We start from the raw sequence: 19295 nt of genomic DNA on the forward strand, positions 1-19295 counted from the left end.
AAGTATTCCTTCCACCGACCCACTACGTCCCGAGTTGAGGTCAGCAGCTCCCCACCTCCACTGTACACAGTGTTGATGGAGCACTGCTTCCCCCTCCTGAGCCGCCGGATGGTGGACCAGAATCTCCTCGAAGCCGTCCGGAAGTCTCTCTCCATGGCCTCGCCGAACTCCTCCAACGCCCGAGTTTTTCCCTCGGCAACAGGCGAAGCCGCATGCCGCTTAGCCTGCCGGTACCCATCAGCTGCCTCCAGAGTCCCACAGGCCAAGAAGGCCCGATAGGACTCCTTCTTCAGCTTGACAGCATCCCTCACTGCTGGTGTCCAACGAGTCCTGGGATTACCGCCACGACAGGCACCAACGACCTTGCAGCCACAGCTCCAGCCGGTCGCCTCAGCAATAGAGGCACGGAACACAGCCCATTCGGACTCAATGTCCCCCGCCTCACCCGGGACATGGTTGAAGCTCTGCTGAAGGTGGGAGTTGAAGCTCGCTCTGACAGGGGACTCAGCCAGACGTTCCCAGCCGACCCTCACAACACGTTTGGGCCTGCCAGATCTGACCGGCTTCCTCCCCCACCATCTGAGCCAACTCACCACCAGGTGGTGATCAGTTGAAGCTCCGCCCCCCTCTTCACCCGAGTGTCCAAGGCATGTGGCCGCAGGTCCGACGATACGACTACAAAGTCGATCATTGAACTGCGGCCCAGGGAATCCTGATGCCAGGTGTACATATGGACACTCTTATGTTGGAACATGGTGTTCGTTATAGACAATCCATGACGAGCACAGAAGTCCAATAACAAAACACCATTTGGGTTCAGAGGGGGGGGACCATGCCTCCCAATCACTCCCCTCCAGGTCTCACTGTCATTGCCCACGTGAGCATTGAAGTCCCCCAGCAGAACAATGGAGTCCCCAGAAGGAGCACCCTCCAGCACTCCCTCCAAGGACTCCAGAAAGGGTGGGTACTCTGAACTGCTGTTCGGTGCATAAGCACAGACAACAGTCAGGACCCGTCCCCCCCCCACCCGGAGGCGGAGGGAAACTACCCTTTCATCCACCGGGGTAAACCCCAACGTGCAGGCACCAAGCTGGGGGCTGATGAGAATGTCCACACCTGCTCGGCACATCCCACCATGAGCAACTCCAGAGTGGAAGAAAGTCCAGCCCCTTTCGAATGTTTTCATTTTTAAAGCACTTCTATTTATTTCGATTCTCTCAAAAGAGTTTTATTTTTATTTGTTATCTTGAGTCAATTATCTGGGTTAATAAAATATTTTAAGTGTCCTCAAATAAAAAATGATTCATACATATAAATTGCAAACAACTGTGGCTGTTTTAGACACAAACAAAATTTTAATTAAATAACTAATGATTGTCATATTTATTTATACTTTTACATTTAAAGAAAATTATGTTTTCTATAAATTTGACTATTGACAAAATAACATTGAAATTACTGATAACAGATCAGACCATAGAGCAGGGGTGCCCAAGTCCGGTCCTGGAGATCTACCATCCAGCTGTTTTTAGGTGCAACCCTTCTCCAGCACACCTGAATCTAATAAGTGTCTCGTTAGCATCCTCTGCAGAGCCGGATGACGTGCAGAAGAGGAGTTCAGCTGTTTGACTCAGCTGTGCTGGACAGGGGTTGCATCTAAAGGTTACAGGATGGTCGATCCCGAGGACTGACCTCGGGCACCCCTGCCATACAGTACAAGATCAGATGTTTTAGCAGAGGGAAGTTGCAGCTCTGTACGACATGTCCCATGATGCTTTACGACCATCTGACGTCATATTACCGCGACTCGTTCATTCTTTCCCGTCCTGAGGCGCCTTTTCTCCGCAGTTTGCACTTTGTGGTTTTTCCTGCGGTTCTGGACGATTCTTAAGGCCAGGATGGGTCCAGTGGAGGTAAACTCGATGCTAATTCCTCGTGCGCTGTTTGATCCGACACTTTTTTCTGTTTTTATCGCGGCTTTAAATCGTTTAGTTATGAAAGATCTGAACCAAACTGCGATTCACAATTACATTAAAATATTCCCACTGATGGTCAAAATAAAAGATTTAAAAAAGCTGATTTAAAGCACTTCGATGATAATGTGAAACATCTGAAGCTGATGTCTGTAATTCTGGATTTTCTAGCATTTTGCTGCTGATTTAAAGTGTTCGTTTGAAGGAGACCAGCCAATCACAGCTTGTTGTTTCTGTCGGGTCACGTGACCGAAGTGAACGTTAGAAACATAGACATAATATACATAGCCGCGTTGCATCACGCTGCCTCTACGCGGTGACGTCACATCGCGCCGCCATCTTGGATGGGTCTCCATGCGCCTCCAATCCATTTATCTGAAAGGTGTAGGTCCAACCACAACAATAACTTAATTGATTTTTACCTGATTTTTCTCAGTTTGGTTTGTTACGAAGGGCAGAGATATTATGATACAGATCACTGTAAAACATTAAAAAACTACATGCTTTTATGTTAAAATATTCTGATAAGTCCTGTAGCTAGGGATGGTTAGCTTAGTTATTGTAGGAGCCATCTTGTAATGTTTGAGACTATGCTGATGTGTGCACGCTTGATTGGCACTTGGGTGGAGGGTCTGTCACCATGGGTGTGAATGCAAAAGGTACACATAGTTGCACTCACCTGAGCGCATCACTTGGCTTGAAGGATGCAGAATTGGGGTGAGCTCAGGAGTGAACTTTTTCTTGACCACAATTAGATGGCTTATGTTAGTAGCCTACTCTGCGTGTTGTTAGCTCGTTGTAATTTATTTGATGTAACGATGAAAATAAACAAACGCAAGATGGAGAACATACATCTTGATACGCGTCATCAATATCTCCCATCTTTATGTGCCCCAGCTGAAGAAGATAATGGCGCTGGACAGTTAGCCGGAACAGTTATGCTGCTATCGGTTTAGACTGCTGAGGGACACTTCCTGATACACTGAGCTTCTCTCTCTCTCTCTTCATCTCGCTCTTTTAAACACCTCATAGGAGTAAAATTTATCATTTAGTAGATTATTCACTGTGTTAACATTATTTATAAACCAGTTATGTAGAAAAGTGTTTGTGTGTAATATATATGCGTTGTTCCACAAAAAACAGTTTTGTGGGAAAACTACGTTGAATCTGCGGCAAGACTTGAAAGCAGAAACCCATCCAATATGGCGGCGACGCTGGTTCACTCTCCAGCGCTAAATGAGTCTATGTATGTATGTATGTATGTATGTATGTACGAGAAGCTGGACTCCGATGAAACCCAGGCATGCGCACTTTGACACAGTGATGCAGTGTTAATAGTCTCCTCCCAGATGATGCTAACCAGACGTAGCAATGCTAACTGAATGTTAGCTGTATAGAAACATGACGCCTGCAGGTGTTTTCTGTTTGACACGATGCGAGCTCCATTGAAACAAGATGTAATGTAATTATGATGGACAAAAATAAACAGCCATTGTGAAAATAAACAATATAAATGACAGAACAGACAGAGGCAAACACTAAACAATAACAAAGAACAGTAAACAATAATAAACAACAGTAAACAGTGCTGATGTCTGCCCTGCAGCTCCTCCACATGTCGGTTTTCTCTCAGAGCTTCTCTCCCTGCGGACGCTTCCTGGCAGCTGGAAACAACTACGGAGAGATCGCCCTGTTCAGGTGGATGAAACAAACGCACCCCATCAGACTCACCTGTCATTGGACCAAAGTTCACCTGTGTGACCTTGTGTTTCAGCCTATCAGCAGCTCTGAGTCCAGAGGCCACGTCAGCAAACCACAAACCAGTCCTGACCTTCACAGGTGAGTCCAGAAATACTGTTGGTTAGTGGGTTTGGTTTGGGTCACTGCCGATCTCCGAGTCAATATCTGATCAGTTACGTGATCGTCCTCCAGCTCACGAAGGGCCGGTTTTCAGTCTTCTGTCCTCCAACGGCATCCTGCTGAGCGCAGGAAACGGGGAGATCAGCGCCTGGAGCTGGACCGAGCTCATCAAGAAGGTAACAAGACCAGAAACAGAACCGGCTAAACCAGTGATGGACCAGAGGATGGTCCGTTTGGTCCATTTTCTCATGTGGGAAAACCAACGTATCCTACAAGATCCTCTTCTGTCCCCAAACGTCCCGATACGTCCTCCATACGTCCCGATATGTCCCCCATACGTCCCCGATACGTTCCGATATGTCCCCCATACGTCCCCGATATGTCCCCCATACGTCCCGATACGTTCTGATCTGTCCCCCATACGTCCCCGATACGTTCCGATCTGTCCCCCATACGTTCCGATATGTCCCCCATACGTCCCCGATATGTCCCCCATACGTCCCCGATACGTTCCGATCTGTCCCCCATACGTTCCGATATGTCCCCCATACGTTCCGATATGTCCCCCATACGTCCCCGATATGTCCCCCCATACGTCCCCGATACGTTCCGATATGTCCCGACACAACCCCATACGTCCCGATATGTCCCCCATACGTCCCAGATACGTTCCGATATGTCCCCCATACGTCCCAGATACGTTCCGATATGTCCCCCATACGTCCCCGATACGTCCCGATATGTCCCCCATACGTCCCCGATACGTTCCGATCTGTCCCCCATACGTCCCCGATACGTTCCGATCTGTCCCCCATACGTCCCCGATACGTTCCGATCTGTCCCCCATACGTCCAGATATGTCCCCCATTCGTCCCCGATACGTTCCGATATGTCCCGACACAACCCCATACGTCCCGATATGTCCCCCATACGTCCCCGATACGTTCCCGATATGTCCCCCATACGTCCCCGATACGTTCCGATATGTCCCCCATACGTCCCCGATATGTCCCCCATACGTCCAGATATGTCCCCCATACGTCCCAGATACGTTCCGATATGTCCCGACACAACCCCATACGTCCCGATATGTCCCCCATACGTCCCGATATGTCCCCCATACGTCCCGATATGTCCCCCATACGTCCCCGATATGTCCCCGATACGTCCCCGATATGTCCCCCATACGTCCCCGATATGTCCCCCATACGTCCCCGATATGTCCCCCATACGTCCCCAATATGTCCCCCATACGTCCCCGATACGTCCCGATATGTCCCCCATACGTCCCTGATACTTCCCGATATGTCCCCCATACGTCCCCCATACGTTCCAATATGTCCCCCATACGTCCCCGATACGTTCCGATATGTCCCCCATACGTCCCGATATGTCCCCCATACGTCCCCGATACGTTCCGATATGTCCCGACACAACCCCATACGTCCCGATATGTCCCCCATACGTCCCGATATGTCCCCCATACGTCCCCGATATGTCCCCGATACGTTCAGATCTGTCCCCCATACGTCCCCGATACGTTCCGATATGTCCCCCATACGTCCCCGATATGTCCCCCATACGTCCAGATATGTCCCCCATACGTCCCCGATATGTCCCCCATACGTCCAGATATGTCCCCCATACGTCCCCGATACGTTCCGATATGTCCCGACACAACCCCATACGTCCCGATATGTACCCCATACGTCCCCGATACGTTCCGATATGTCCCGACACAACCCCATACGTCCCGATATGTCCCCCATACGTCCCCGATACGTTCCGATATGTTCCCGATATGTCCCCCATACGTCCCCGATACGTTCCGATATGTCCCGACACAACCCCATACGTCCCGATATGTCCCCATACGTCCAGATATGTCCCCCATACGTCCCCGATATGTCCCCCATACGTTCCGATATGTCCCCCATACGTCCCCGATATGTCCCCCATACGTCCAGATATGTCCCCCATACGTCGCGATATGTCCCCCATACGTCCCCGATACGTTCCGATATGTCCCGACACAACCCCATACGTCCCGATATGTACCCCATACGTCCCCGATACGTTCCGATATGTCCCGACACAACCCCATACGTCCCGATATGTCCCCCATACGTCCCCGATACGTTCCGATATGTTCCCGATATGTCCCCCATACGTCCCCGATACGTTCCGATATGTCCCGACACAACCCCATACGTCCCGATATGTCCCCCATACGTCCAGATATGTCCCCCATACGTCCCCGATATGTCCCCCATACGTCCCCGATATGTCCCCCATACGTCCCCGATATGTCCCCCATACGTCCAGATATGTCCCCCATACGTCCAGATATGTCCCCGATACGTTCCGATATGTCCCGACACAACCCGATACGTCCCGATATGTACCCCATACGTCCCCGATACGTTCCGATATGTCCCGACACAACCCCATACGTCCCGATATGTCCCCCATACGTCCCCGATACGTTCCGATATGTCCCCCATACGTCCCCGATACGTTCCGATCTGTCCCCCATACGTCCCCGATACGTTCCGATCTGTCCCCCATACGTCCCCCATACGTCCCGATCTGTCCCCCATACGTCCCGATATGTCCCCCATACGTCCCCGATACGTCCCCCATACGTCCCCGATACGTTCCAATATGTCCCGACACAACCCCATACGTTCCGATCTGTCCCCCATACGTCCCCGATACGTTCCGATCTGTCCCCCATACGTCCAGATATGTCCCCCATACGTCCCCGATACGTCCCGACACGACCCCATACGTCCCGATATGTCCCCCATACGTCCCGATATGTCCCCCATACGTCCCGACACGTCCCGATATGTCCCCCATACGTCCCCAATACGTCCCGATCTGTCCCCCATACGTCCCCGATACGTTCCGATCTGTCCCCCATACGTCCCCGATACGTCCCGATACGACCCGATATGTCCCCCATACGACCCGATATGTCCCCCATACGTCCCCGATATGTCCCCCATACGTCCCCGATACGTTCTGATCTGTCCCCCATACGTCCCGATATGTCCCCCATACGTCACCGATACGTTCCGACATGTCCCGACACGACCCCATACGTCCCGATATGTCCCCGATACGTTCTGATCTGTCCCCCATACGTCGCGATATGTCCCCCATACGTCCCCGATACGTTCCGATATGTCCCCCATACGTTCCGATATGTCCCCCATACGTCCCGATATGTCCCCCATACGTTCCAATATGTCCCGACACAACCCCATACGTCCAGATATGTCCCCCATACGTCCAGATATGTCCCCCATACGTCCCCGATACGTTCCGATATGTTCCCGATATGTCCCCGATACGTCCCCAATACGTTCCGATATGTCCCCCATACGTCCCCAATACGTTCCGATATGTCCCCCATACGTCCCGATCTGTCCCCCATACGTCCCCGATACGTTCCGATCTGTCCCCCATACGTCCCCGATACGTCCCGATATGTCCCCATATGTCCCCCATACGACCCGATACGTCCCGATATGTCCCCCATACGTCCCGATATGTCCCCCATACGTCCCCGATATGTCCCCCATACGTCCCCGATATGTCCCCCATACGTCCCCGATACGTTCTGATCTGTCCCCCATACGTCCCGATATGTCCCCGATACGTTCTGATCTGTCCCCCATACGTCCCCGATACGTTCCGATCTGTCCCCCATACGTTCCGATATGTCCCCCATACGTCCCCGATATGTCCCCCATACGTCCCCGATACGTTCCGATCTGTCCCCCATACGTTCCGATATGTCCCCCATACGTCCCCGATATGTCCCCCCATACGTCCCCGATACGTTCCGATATGTCCCGACACAACCCCATACGTCCCGACACAACCCCATACGTCCCGATATGTCCCCCATACGTCCCGATATGTCCCCCATACGTCCCAGATATGTCCCCCATACGTCCCCGATACGTTCCGATCTGTCCCCCATACGTTCCGATCTGTCCCCCATACGTTCCGATATGTCCCCCATACGTTCCGATATGTCCCCCATACGTCCCCGATACGTCCCCCATACGTCCCCGATACGTCCCGATATGTCCCCCATACGTCCCCGATATGTCCCCCATACGTCCCCGATACGTTCCAATCTGTCCCCCATACGTCCCCGATACGTTCCGATCTGTCCCCCATACGTCCCCGATACGTTCCGATCTGTCCCCCATACGTCCAGATATGTCCCCCATACGTCCCCGATACGTTCCGATATGTCCCGACACAACCCCATACGTCCCGATATGTCCCCCATACGTCCCCGATACGTTCCCGATATGTCCCCCATACGTCCCCGATACGTTCCCGATATGTCCCCCATACGTCCCAGATACGTTCCGATATGTCCCCCATACGTCCCCGATACGTTCCGATATGTCCCCCATACGTCCCCGATACGTTCCGATATGTCCCCGATACGTTCCGATATGTCCCCGATACGTTCCGATATGTCCCCCATACGTCCCGATACGTCCCCCATACGTCCCCGATACGTTCCGATATGTCCCGACACAACCCCATACGTCCCGATATGTCCCCCATACGTCCCGATGTCCCCCATACGTCCCCGATATGTCCCCGATACGTTCCGATATGTCCCCCATACGTCCCCGATATGTCCCCCATACGTCCAGATATGTCCCCCATACGTCCAGATATGTCCCCCATACGTCCCCGATATGTCCCCCATACGTCCAGATATGTCCCCCATACGTCCCCGATACGTTCCGATATGTCCCGACACAACCCCATACGTCCCGATATGTACCCCATACGTCCCCGATACGTTCCGATATGTCCCGACACAACCCCATACGTCCCGATATGTCCCCCATACGTCCCCGATACGTTCCGATATGTTCCCGATATGTCCCCGATACGTTCCGATATGTCCCGACACAACCCCATACGTCCCCGATATGTCCCCCATACGTCCCCGATATGTCCCCATACGTCCAGATATGTCCCCCATACGTCCCCGATATGTCCCCCATACGTCCAGATATGTCCCCCATACGTCCCCGATATGTCCCCCATACGTCCAGATATGTCCCCCATTCGTCCCCGATACGTTCCGATATGTCCCGACACAACCCCATACGTCCCGATATGTCCCCCATACGTCCCCGATACGTTCCGATATGTTCCCGATATGTCCCCCATACGTCCCCGATACGTTCCGATCTGTCCCCCATACGTCCCCGATACGTTCCGATCTGTCCCCCATACGTCCCCGATACGTTCCGATCTGTCCCCCATACGTCCCGATCTGTCCCCCATACGTCCCGATATGTCCCCCATACGTCCCCGATACGTTCCAATATGTCCAGACACAACCCCATACGTTCCAATCTGTCCCCCATACGTCCCCGATACGTTCCGATATGTCCCCCATACGTCCAGATATGTCCTCCATACGTCCAGATATGTCCCCCATACGTCCCCGATACGTCCCGACACGACCCCATACGTCCCGATATGTCCCCCATACGTCCAGATATGTCCCCCATACGTCCCGACACGTCCCGATATGTCCCCCATACGTCCCCAATACGTTCCGATATGTCCCCCATACGTCCCCAATACGTTCCGATATGTCCCCCATACGTCCCCAATACGTTCCGATATGTCCCCCATACGTCCCCAATACGTTCCGATATGTCCCCCATACGTCCCCAATACGTTCCGATATGTCCCCCATACGTCCCCAATACGTTCCGATATGTCCCCCATACGTCCCGATCTGTCCCCCATACGTCCCGATACGTTCCGATCTGTCCCCCATACGTCCCGATACGTTCCGATCTGTCCCCCATACGTCCCCGATATGTCCCCCATACGTCCCCGATATGTCCCCCATACGTCCCCGATATGTCCCCCATACGTCCCCGATATGTCCCCCATACGTCCCCGATACGTTCCGATATGTCCCGACACAACCCCATACGTCCCGATATGTACCCCATACGTCCCCGATACGTTCCGATATGTCCAGACACAACCCCATACGTCCCGATATGTCCCCCATACGTCCCCGATACGTCCCGATATGTCCCCCATACGTCCCCGATACGTTCCGATATGTCCCCCATACGTCCAGATATGTCCCCCATACGTCCCCGATACGTTCCGATATGTCCCCCATACGTCCAGATATGTCCCCCATACGTCCCCGATACGTTCCGATATGTCCCCCATACGTCCAGATATGTCCCCCATACGTCCCCGATACGTTCCGATATGTCCCGACACGACCCCATACGTCCCCCATACGTCCCCGATACGTCCCCCATACGTCCCCCATACGTTCCGATCTGTCCCCCATACGTTCCGATCTGTCCCCCATACGTCCCGATATGTCCCCCATACGTCCAGATATGTCCCCCATACGTCCCCCATACGTCCAGATATGTCCCCCATACGTCCCCGATACGTTCCGATATGTCCCCCATACGTCCCTGATACGTCCCGATATGTCCCCCATACGTCCCCCATACGTTCCGATATGTCCCCCATACGTCCCCGATACGTTCCGATATGTTCCCGACACGTCCTCGATACGTTCTGATATGTCCCCCATACGTCCCCGATACGTTCCGATATGTCCCGACACGTCCCCGATACGTTCCGATATGTCCCGACACGTCCCCGATACGTTTCGATATGTCCCCGACACGTCCTTGATACATTCCGATATGTCCCCCATACGTCCCGATATGTCCCCCATACGTCCAGATATGTCCCCCATACGTCCCCGATACGTTCCGATATGTCCCCCATACGTTCCGATATGTCCCCCATACGTTCCGATATGTCCCCCATACGTCCCGATACGTCCCCCATACGTCCCGATACGTCCCCCATACGTCCCAATATGTCCCGACACAACCCCATACGTCCCGATATGTCCCCCATACGTCCCCGATACGTTCCGATATGTCCCGACACAACCCCATACGTCCCGATATGTCCCCTATACGTCCCCGATATGTCCCCCATACGTCGCGATATGTCCCCCATACGTCCCCGATACGTTCCGATATGTCCCCCATACGTCCCGATATGTCCCCCATACGTCCAGATATGTCCCCCATACGTCCCCGATACGTTCCGATATGTTCCCGATATGTCCCCCATACGTCCCCAATACGTTCCGATATGTCCCCCATACGTCCCGATCTGTCCCCCATACGTCCCCGATACGTTCCGATCTGTCCCCCATACGTCCCCGATACGTTCCGATCTGTCCCCCATACGTCCCCGATACGTTCCGATACGTCCCGATACGTCCCCATATGTCCCCCATACGACCCGATACGTCCCCGATATGTCCCCCATACGTCCCCGATATGTCCCCCATACGTCCCCGATATGTCCCCCATACGTCCCCGATATGTCCCCCATACGTCCCCGATATGTCCCCCATACGTCACCGATACGTTCCGACATGTCCCGACACGACCCCATACGTCCCGATATGTCCCCGATACGTTCCGATATGTCCCGACACAACCCCATATGTCCCGATATGTCCCCCATACGTCCCGATATGTCCCCCATACGTCCCCAATACGTTCCGATATGTCCCGACACAACCCCATACGTCCCGATATGTCCCCGATACGTTCTGATCTGTCCCCCATACGTCCCGACACGTCCCCGATACGTTCCGATATGTCCCCGACACGTCCTCGATACGTTCTGATATGTCCCCCATACGTCCCCGATACGTTCCGATATGTCCCGACACGTCCCCGATATGTCCCGATATGTCCTGATAATTACTGAGTTTAATTTTAACTTGATAATTACTATAAAACAAAAACAAATTCCGCAAATATAAAAGTTTCATGATCGTGTTTCTGTGCAGCAGTTCCAGCAGGAGGCGCTGTGAGCCGCCATCTTTATGCTGGGTTTTTCAGGTGTGTGTGTGTGACGCTGTGGACGATTTGTCTCCTCAGAATGTGAAGACTCTGTGGACGAAGAGACCCAACTACAGGTGAGGAAGACTCCGCTTGGGATTAGTGATGAAGACACCACCATGACACGCCTGTCTGTCCCCGTCTCTGCAGATCCAGTCTGGAGATCCCGGAGATCAACTCCATGGTCCTGAACCTCGGAGTAAGAACGCACACACATGCGCACACACATCTACACGTGCACACCCTTATGGTGTTGCTGTGTGTGTATTGTCAGGATAACAGTCTGGTGATCGGCGCCGGAGACAACAACATCCACATCCTGGACCTGGAGCACGGCTCCTTCAAGGTGTGTCCTCGTGTTGTTGCCACGGTGACTAAAGTTTCCTCCCAACGCCAGTTCCGTTGTCATAGCAACAGTCCCGCGACTTACCATGTGTGTGTCCTCAGGCAGTTCTTCAGGGTCACTCAGATTATGTGCACTGTGTGTGCGTGAGGGAGCGGGAGGCGGAGCTTCTGTCGGGCGGCGAGGATGGCGCCGTGAGGATGTGGGGTGAGAAGCAGCGGCCATGTTGGTGGTGATGATGTAACACGCTCCCTACTTTGGCGTTTCTGTCCTTCAGTACAAAAACTGAAGGTAATAAACGTCTGGCTCGACTCTTCTGAGGAAACATCATCCAGGGAGTCCGTACACACCAAGACCCCCCCACCCCGATCAGGGCAGGTCATAGCCGCAGGGCGGCGCCGCAGGACCGCCGGGGCAGATGCCCCCAGATGAAGCAGGGTTGGGGTGGTCTACGAGCAGAAACGTGTGTGTGTGTGTGTGTGTGTGTGTGTGTGTGTGTGTGTGTGTGTGTGTGTGTGTGTTCAGGTTTGAGCTTGAAAGATTTGTGATGTAAGAGCCTCATTAAGTCGCAGGTGATGTTTGCAGACAGCAGGACGGGGCGCTGCGTTCATTGTGTGGAGATCTACAAGTACGAGGTGAGACTGATCAATAACCTGATGGATCAATAACCCGATCAGTCTGAGTGATGGAGGTCTGCTGTTTCAGAACTGCGCCCGGCCTCAGTTCGGGAAGTGGATCGGCTGTCTGACCACAGACTGTGATTGGATGGTAAGGAGGCGCGATGCGTTCAGGTGCCGCCGGGTCAAACGGCGCCGCGCGATGCGTTCAGGTGCCGCCGGGTCAAACGGCGCCGCGCGATGCGTTCAGGTGCCGCCGGGTCAAACGGAGGTGAAACAAGACGCCTCCCACAAAGTTTTTACTTCGACTGGGTCACATGATGAGGAGTGCCGGTCTGGTCCGGTCCGGCAGTCGGGGACCAGGACCGAGGAGTGCTGGTCCAGAATACGTCAGCCCGTAGCGCACAGTTCAGTAATGACACGTTTGTCTTCTTAATGAGACAGACGGTGATTTACAGATCCATGTTTCTATCCAGGCATTAGACACATCCCTTTTCCACGTACAGATTCTATTCTATTCTACTGTGCAGCCATGAGCAGACCATTTTATCCGAAGCGACGTATAGATGAGAGAACACAAGCAGGAGACCAACAGGCTGTTTTTCTGCCCTGTTAGAAAACAGAATGAATCCAACCATATTTGTTGTAAAGAACTGGAGCAGGATCTAAAAGTTAAAGAGCAGAACCGAGGAGCTGAGTCTGCAGCTGAAAGCAGATCAGGACTCTGCAGGTCGTTCCACCATTGTGGATCAGCAGAGGAAAAGAGTCTGGCTGGTGATTTAGCCCCACGTAGTCATGGTAACGCTAGGCGTCTTCCACTGGTAGAGCGTAGCTGTGGAGAGGGAGTGTAGGTCTGGATTAGGGAGTGAAGGTAGACCGGATATGTCTGATTGTTTTGTAAACCAGAAGCAGAGCTCTGAATCTGATGCTCTGCAACTGGAAACCAGTGAAGAGCGATTAGCAGCGGAGTGACATGAACCAGTTTGGGTTGGTTGAAGACCAGACGTGCTGCTGGTTCTGGATCATCTGCAGAGGTTTAACCAGCATGCAGGCAGACCTGCCAGTAGGGAACTGCAGTAATCCATGTGTGAAAGACCAGAACCTGAACCAGAAGCTGAGTCGTGTGTTCTGTCAGGTACGACTGATTCTCTTGATGTTGTAGAGAGCATATCGGCAGGTACGGGCAACCGAGGCAACATGGACCTTAAAGGTCAGCTGGTCATCCACCATGACACCTAGATTCCAGGCAGCAGACGTAGGAACAAGTGTGATAGAGTGGAGCTTCACACATATCTGTGGGGGTAAGGAAGGATTGGCTGGACAGACAATGAGCTCTGTCTTGGACAGATGGAGCTGAAGGTGGCGATCCTTCATCCATGCAGAGATATCAGCAAGACAAGCTGATATTCTCAGTGAAACGTTGTGTCGTCTGGTGGAAAGGAGAGGAAAAGCTGAGTGTCATCTGCATAGCAGTGGTAGGAGAAGCCATGAGAGTTTCTAACTGCACCGAGTGAGGAGGTGTATGGTGGAAAGAGAAGAGGGCCGAGCACCGATCCCTGAGGCTCCCCTGTTTTCATGTGATCTGGACATTTCTCCTCACCAGGATACTCTGAAGGATCTTCCTGAGAGGTAGGATGTGGACCACGAGAGGACAGATCCAGAGATGCCGAGCTCAGAGAGTGGAGAGGAGAATCTGATGGTTGGCTGGGTCACAAGCAGCATACAGGTCCAGCAGGACCAGGACTGACCGGTGGATCTGGTCCAGCAGGACCAGGACCGACCGGTGGATCTGGTCCAGCAGGACCGAGGACTGACAGGTGGATCTGCTCCAGCAGGACCAGGACTGACAGGTGGATCTGCTCCAGCAGGACCAGGACCGACCGGTGGATCTGGTCCAGCAGGACCGAGGACTGACCGGTGGATCTGGTCCAGCAGGACCAGGACTGAGGACTGATCTAGAAAGCCGGACCGCTTTAGACCCGGTCCAAGTAGATCCTTCTAGCTGCAGGTTTTAGACTGTTGCTTGTGATGAATCCAGATATTAGACCGATCCTGTTTTGCTGAAATGTTACGGTCTAATACCTGAAATCAGTGTTTCAGTAATTACACCAGACCGACCTGCTGTGTTGTCCGTGGCTGCGGTTCTGACCCGTGTTGTCTCCACAGCTCTGTGGAGGAGGTCCGTCTCTGTCTCTGTGGCACCTCCGGTCCCTGTCCCCGACGTCCATCTTCCCTCTGGGGGGCGTCCAGCGCCAGGCTGCCTTCCACCAGGACATGGTGAGAGATGGTTTCAGTCCAGGAAATATCCAGTACCGACGCCCATCTCCAGCTGTGTGTGTGTGTGTGTGTGTGTAGATCCTGGCGGCGGGGGAGGGGCCCTTCGTGTCCCACTGTCTCCTGGGGGGAGATGTCAAAGCCCAGATCCCGTGCACGCCTCAGAGCGTCAACACGCTGCAGCTCAACGCCAACAGCTCCGAGCACCAGGTAGGTCCCTGAACGCAGCACAGAGACCTGATCCCAGATCAGCAGACTGGCTCTGGCAGGTAAAGGTGTGTGTGTGTGTGTGTGTTTCAGGTGCTGACGGTGGGGGGGGGTAGCAGCCGCATCGACGTCTTCACCAACATGTCCTACAGAGCCTTTTCCCTCTCCTTCTGATCCCCCAATAAACCTTTTCATCTGGAACGGACTGAAGGCTCTGCTTCCTGGACCCCGTCTGGGTTCCTGGACCTGGACCGGGACCCCGTCTGAGGTTCCTGGACCCGGACCGGGACCCCGTCTGGGTTCCTGGACCCCGTCTGAGGTTCCTGGACCCGGACCGGGACCCCGTCTGGGTTCCTGGACCGGGACCCCGTCTGAGGTTCCTGGACCCGGACCGGGACCCCGTCTGGGTTCCTGGACCCGGACCGGGACCCCGTCTGGGTTCCTGGACCCCGTCTGAGGTTCCTGGACCCGGACCGGGACCCCGTCTGGGTTCCTGGACCGGGACCCCGTCTGAGGTTCCTGGACCCGGACCGGGACCCCGTCTGGGTTCCTGGACCCGGACCGGGACCCCGTCTGGGTTCCTGGACCCGGACCGGGACCCCGTCTGAGGTTCCTGGACCCGGACCGGGACCCCGTCTGGGTTCCTGGACCCCGTCTGAGGTTCCTGGACCCGGACCGGGACCCCGTCTGGGTTCCTGGACCCGGACCGGGACCCCGTCTGGGTTCTTGCTTCCTGAAGAAAACTGATTTTGCTTAGAAATAACGGAATTGATCAGATATCGGTGAACATCTGATCAGGTGACCCCCTGGTGGTCCCCGACGGAGGACCTGGGCTACCTGGGCCCGGAAGAACCTCTGGACCCGTTCTGAAGGTTTCGTCCAGTCAAACAGCTGATTATTGATGATGATGAAGGGAGGAGCCAACATGAGGAAGAGGTTTTATTTCTGAAGGAGGATCAGAGCGGAACCCTGGCCACAGCCTCCATCATGTAGAACTGGACCGTGATGCGTTCAAGGACCACAGGAAAGAAGGACGACCTCGGCTGACTAACTGGCTGCTGATTGGTTGATGCGAGCATCAATCAGCAAGTCTTTGACGGCTGGGTGGGCGGGGCTTCAGGCGGCGGACAGGCAGGCCTGCCGGACGCTCTGAGCCCAGGTGTTGAGCAGCTCCGTCACCGAGTGCTTGTCGGGCAGCTGCAGCAGCTTGGACGTCATGTTTCTGTGGACCGTCTGCAGGAAGCCGTTCGCACCTGGAACACGGGAGACGAATGAGAACCATGCGGTTCAGGCCACTCGGGGTCCAGAAGCCGACTGACGGTCTCACCGTACTGCTCGCCATCGTCAGCCCAGTGCGGACTCTGATCTGGGTAGTCGGCGGGAACGCTGAGCTGGAGAGGAGGAACGCTGGGCAGGTTCTTATCATCTGAGACGAAACAAACCGGAAGTAAACAAACCGACACCAGAAAGAAGCTGGAATTTTCCCACATGCGAACAGCCAGAGATCCTCTCCTCTGACAGGACGCTCCACTACAAACCCAGCTTGCAGACGAGGTGGACCGTGCCGTTGTTGCTGCAGAAGGACGGGTCGAGGTTGACCAGGAACTTCACGTCTAGCCGAGCCACCTCCCCCTGCAGGATGTTGGGGATGGTCTGACGCTCATCTTCCTCGTGCTTCCTCTTCCTCCCGGAGACGGTGGGGCCCCTGCGGAGCAGAGCAAGTGGTCAGTCAGGTGATGAGCATCACGGCATCGGTGCGTCTGAGGCCACGCCTACGTGATGGGTGGTCCGTGGATGGCGGCCATGGCGGGAGCGAAAGTCCGGTACAGGGAGTGGTTGAAGACAGGAGAACGGATGTTGGCCATGACGGCGTCCAGCAGCGGCTGACACAGATACTGCTGTTTGGTGGCGACCGGCGGGGGAGGGGGCGTCGGCTGAAATGCACAACACAAACAAATAAATGTGTGAACGCTGGAGGTCTTCATCCATTTCACTATCTCCTGTCAGACTTAAATGCCTCGTGATGCATTTACTGTCTGATTCTCCTCAGGGATTCCAAGTGTCGCTAAGTTGTTCTCTCAGCAAGCTTCTCACCACGGCCATGTCGTTCTTCAGCTTCTCCAAAGCGATCTCACATTTCTGCAGCGTTTTCAGAGGACACCTGCAGGTCACATGACACAGCAGACGGACACATAAGGATGAGGAGCGTGATGAGGAGCGTAATGGGGATGGGGAGCGTGATGGGGATGGGGAGCGTCATGGGGATGGGGAGCATCATGGGGATGGGGAGCATCATGGGGATGAAGATGGGGAGCTTGATGAGGATAAGGAGGGTCATGAGGATGGGGAGCGTAATGAGGATGAAGATGGGGAGTGTGATGAAGATGGAGAGCGTGATTAGGATGGGGAGCGTGATGGGGAGCGTGATGGAGATGGGAGCGTCATGAGGATGAGGAGCGTAGTGGGGATGGGGATGGGAGCGTCATGAGGATGAGGAGCGTGATGGGGATGACAGCGTCATGGGGATAAGGAGGGTCATGAGGATGGGGAGCGTAGTGGGGATGGGGATGGGAGCGTCATGAGGATGAGGAGCGTGATGGGGATGACAGCGTCATGGGGATAAGGAGGGTCATGAGGATGGGGAGCGTAATGGGGATGGGAGCGTCATGAGGATGAGGAGCGTGATGGGGATGACAGCGTCATGGGGATAAGGAGGGTCATGAGGATGGGGAGCGTAATGGGGATGGGAGCGTCATGAGGATGAGGAGCGTGATGGGGATGACAGCGTCATGGGGATAAGGAGGGTCATGAGGATGGGGAGCGTAATGAGGATTAAGATGGGGAGCGTCATGAGGATGGGGAGCGTAATGGGGATGGAGCGTCATGAAGATGGGGAGCGTGATGGGGATGAGGATGGGGGGCGTGAGCAGGATGGGGAGCTTGATGAGGATGGGGAGCGTAATGGGGATGAAGACGGGGAGCGTGATGAGGATGAAGACGGGGAGCATGATGAGGATGAAGATGGGGAGCTTGATGAGGATAAGGAGGGTCATGAGGATGGGGAGTGTGACGGAGATGGGGAGCGTGATGGGGATGACAGCGTCATGAGGATGGGGAGCGTGATGGGGATGAAGATGGGGAGCTTAATGAAGATGGGGAGCGTGATTGGGATGAAGATGGGGAGCTTGATGAAGATGAGGAGAGTCATGAGGATGAGGAGCGTGATGGGGATGGGAGCGTGATGGGGATGGGGAGCGTGATGGGGATGAGGAGCGTGATGGGGATGACAGCGTCATGAGGATAAGGAGGGTCATGAGGATGGAGAGCGTAATGAGGATGAAGATGGGGAGCGTGATCAGGATGGGGAGCGTCATGACGATGAGGAGCGTCATGAGGATGGGGAGCGTGATAAAGATGGAGCGTCATGAAGATGGGTAGCGTGATGGGGATGGGGATGGGGAGTGTGATCAGGATGGGGAGTGTGATCAGGATGGGGAGCGTGATGAAGATGGAGAGGGTGATGAAGATGGAGAGGGTGATGAGGATGGGGAGCGTAATGGGGATGGGGAGCGTAATGGGGATGGAGGGTCATGAGGATGGGGGTGTGATGAGGATGGGGAGCGTCATGAAGATGGGTAGCGTGATGGGGATGAGGACGGGGAGCGTGATGAGGATGGGGAGCGTGATGGGGATGGGGAGCGTAATGGGGATGGGAGCGTCATGAAGATGGGGAGCTTGATGAAGATGAGGAGAGTCATGAGGATGGGGAGCGTGATGAGGATGAGGATGGGGAGCGTGATGAGGATGAAGATGGGGAGCGTGATGAGGATGAAGATGGGGAGCGTGATGAGGAGCGTCAAGAGGATGGGGAGGGTAATGAGGATGAAGAGCGTGATGAGGATGGGGAGTGTGATGGGGATGAGGATGGGGAGCGTGATGAGGAGCGTCAAGAGGATGGGGAGGGTAATGAGGATGAAGAGCGTGATGAGGATGGGGAGCGTGATGGGGATGGGAGCATCATGAGGATGGGAACGTGATGAGG

At 54.2% G+C, this 19295-nt stretch overlaps 2 protein-coding genes across 7 annotated transcripts in view; one reads left to right on the forward strand and one right to left on the reverse strand.

Annotated features, from left to right (window-relative positions):
- The first annotated feature begins 1815 nt into the window (after positions 1-1815).
- On the forward strand, positions 1816-15452 carry thoc6 (THO complex 6). 3 transcript variants are annotated; one of them, XM_079252788.1, is made up of 13 exons: positions 1816-1913; positions 3580-3671; positions 3748-3812; positions 3906-4009; positions 11852-11889; positions 11963-12011; positions 12087-12182; positions 12260-12362; positions 12741-12790; positions 12861-12923; positions 14939-15049; positions 15128-15256; positions 15347-15452. In XM_079252788.1, exons 1-13 carry the CDS (start codon positions 1899-1901, stop codon positions 15425-15427), a joined length of 996 nt encoding a protein of 331 aa, XP_079108914.1. In that variant the 5' UTR covers positions 1816-1898; the 3' UTR covers positions 15428-15452. The 3 variants fall into 3 exon arrangements, with proteins under 3 accessions (XP_079108914.1, XP_079108915.1, XP_079108916.1); XM_079252789.1 differs by having other exon boundaries at positions 12087-12158; XM_079252790.1 differs by lacking the exons at positions 12741-12790; positions 12861-12923.
- Positions 15453-16231: 779 nt separating this feature from the next.
- The window catches only part of med15 (mediator complex subunit 15), a 38184-nt gene continuing 35120 nt past the window's right edge, over positions 16232-19295 (reverse strand). For all 4 annotated transcript variants that reach the window (XM_079252786.1, XM_079252785.1, XM_079252783.1 and 1 more), the window contains 5 exons: positions 17348-17414; positions 17030-17187; positions 16792-16958; positions 16581-16679; positions 16232-16506 (listed from right to left, as the gene is read on the reverse strand). In XM_079252786.1, the coding sequence (XP_079108912.1) occupies positions 16370-16506; positions 16581-16679; positions 16792-16958; positions 17030-17187; positions 17348-17414 (628 nt within the window). In that variant the 3' untranslated portion in view covers positions 16232-16369. The remainder of the gene's footprint in view (positions 16507-16580; positions 16680-16791; positions 16959-17029; positions 17188-17347; positions 17415-19295) is intronic.

This window comes from Telmatherina bonti (assembly GCF_933228915.1).
Source record: "Telmatherina bonti genome assembly, chromosome: 14".
Lineage (NCBI taxonomy): Eukaryota > Metazoa > Chordata > Actinopteri > Atheriniformes > Telmatherinidae > Telmatherina > Telmatherina bonti.

Bases quoted from the DNA above. Each gene is read 5' to 3' on its own strand.
- thoc6 (XM_079252788.1), top strand. The intron at 3,813-3,905 runs GTGAGTCCAGAA...ATCGTCCTCCAG, and splicing joins ACCAGTCCTGACCTTCACAG to CTCACGAAGGGCCGGTTTTC. The intron at 4,010-11,851 runs GTAACAAGACCA...TTGTCTCCTCAG, and splicing joins GGACCGAGCTCATCAAGAAG to AATGTGAAGACTCTGTGGAC.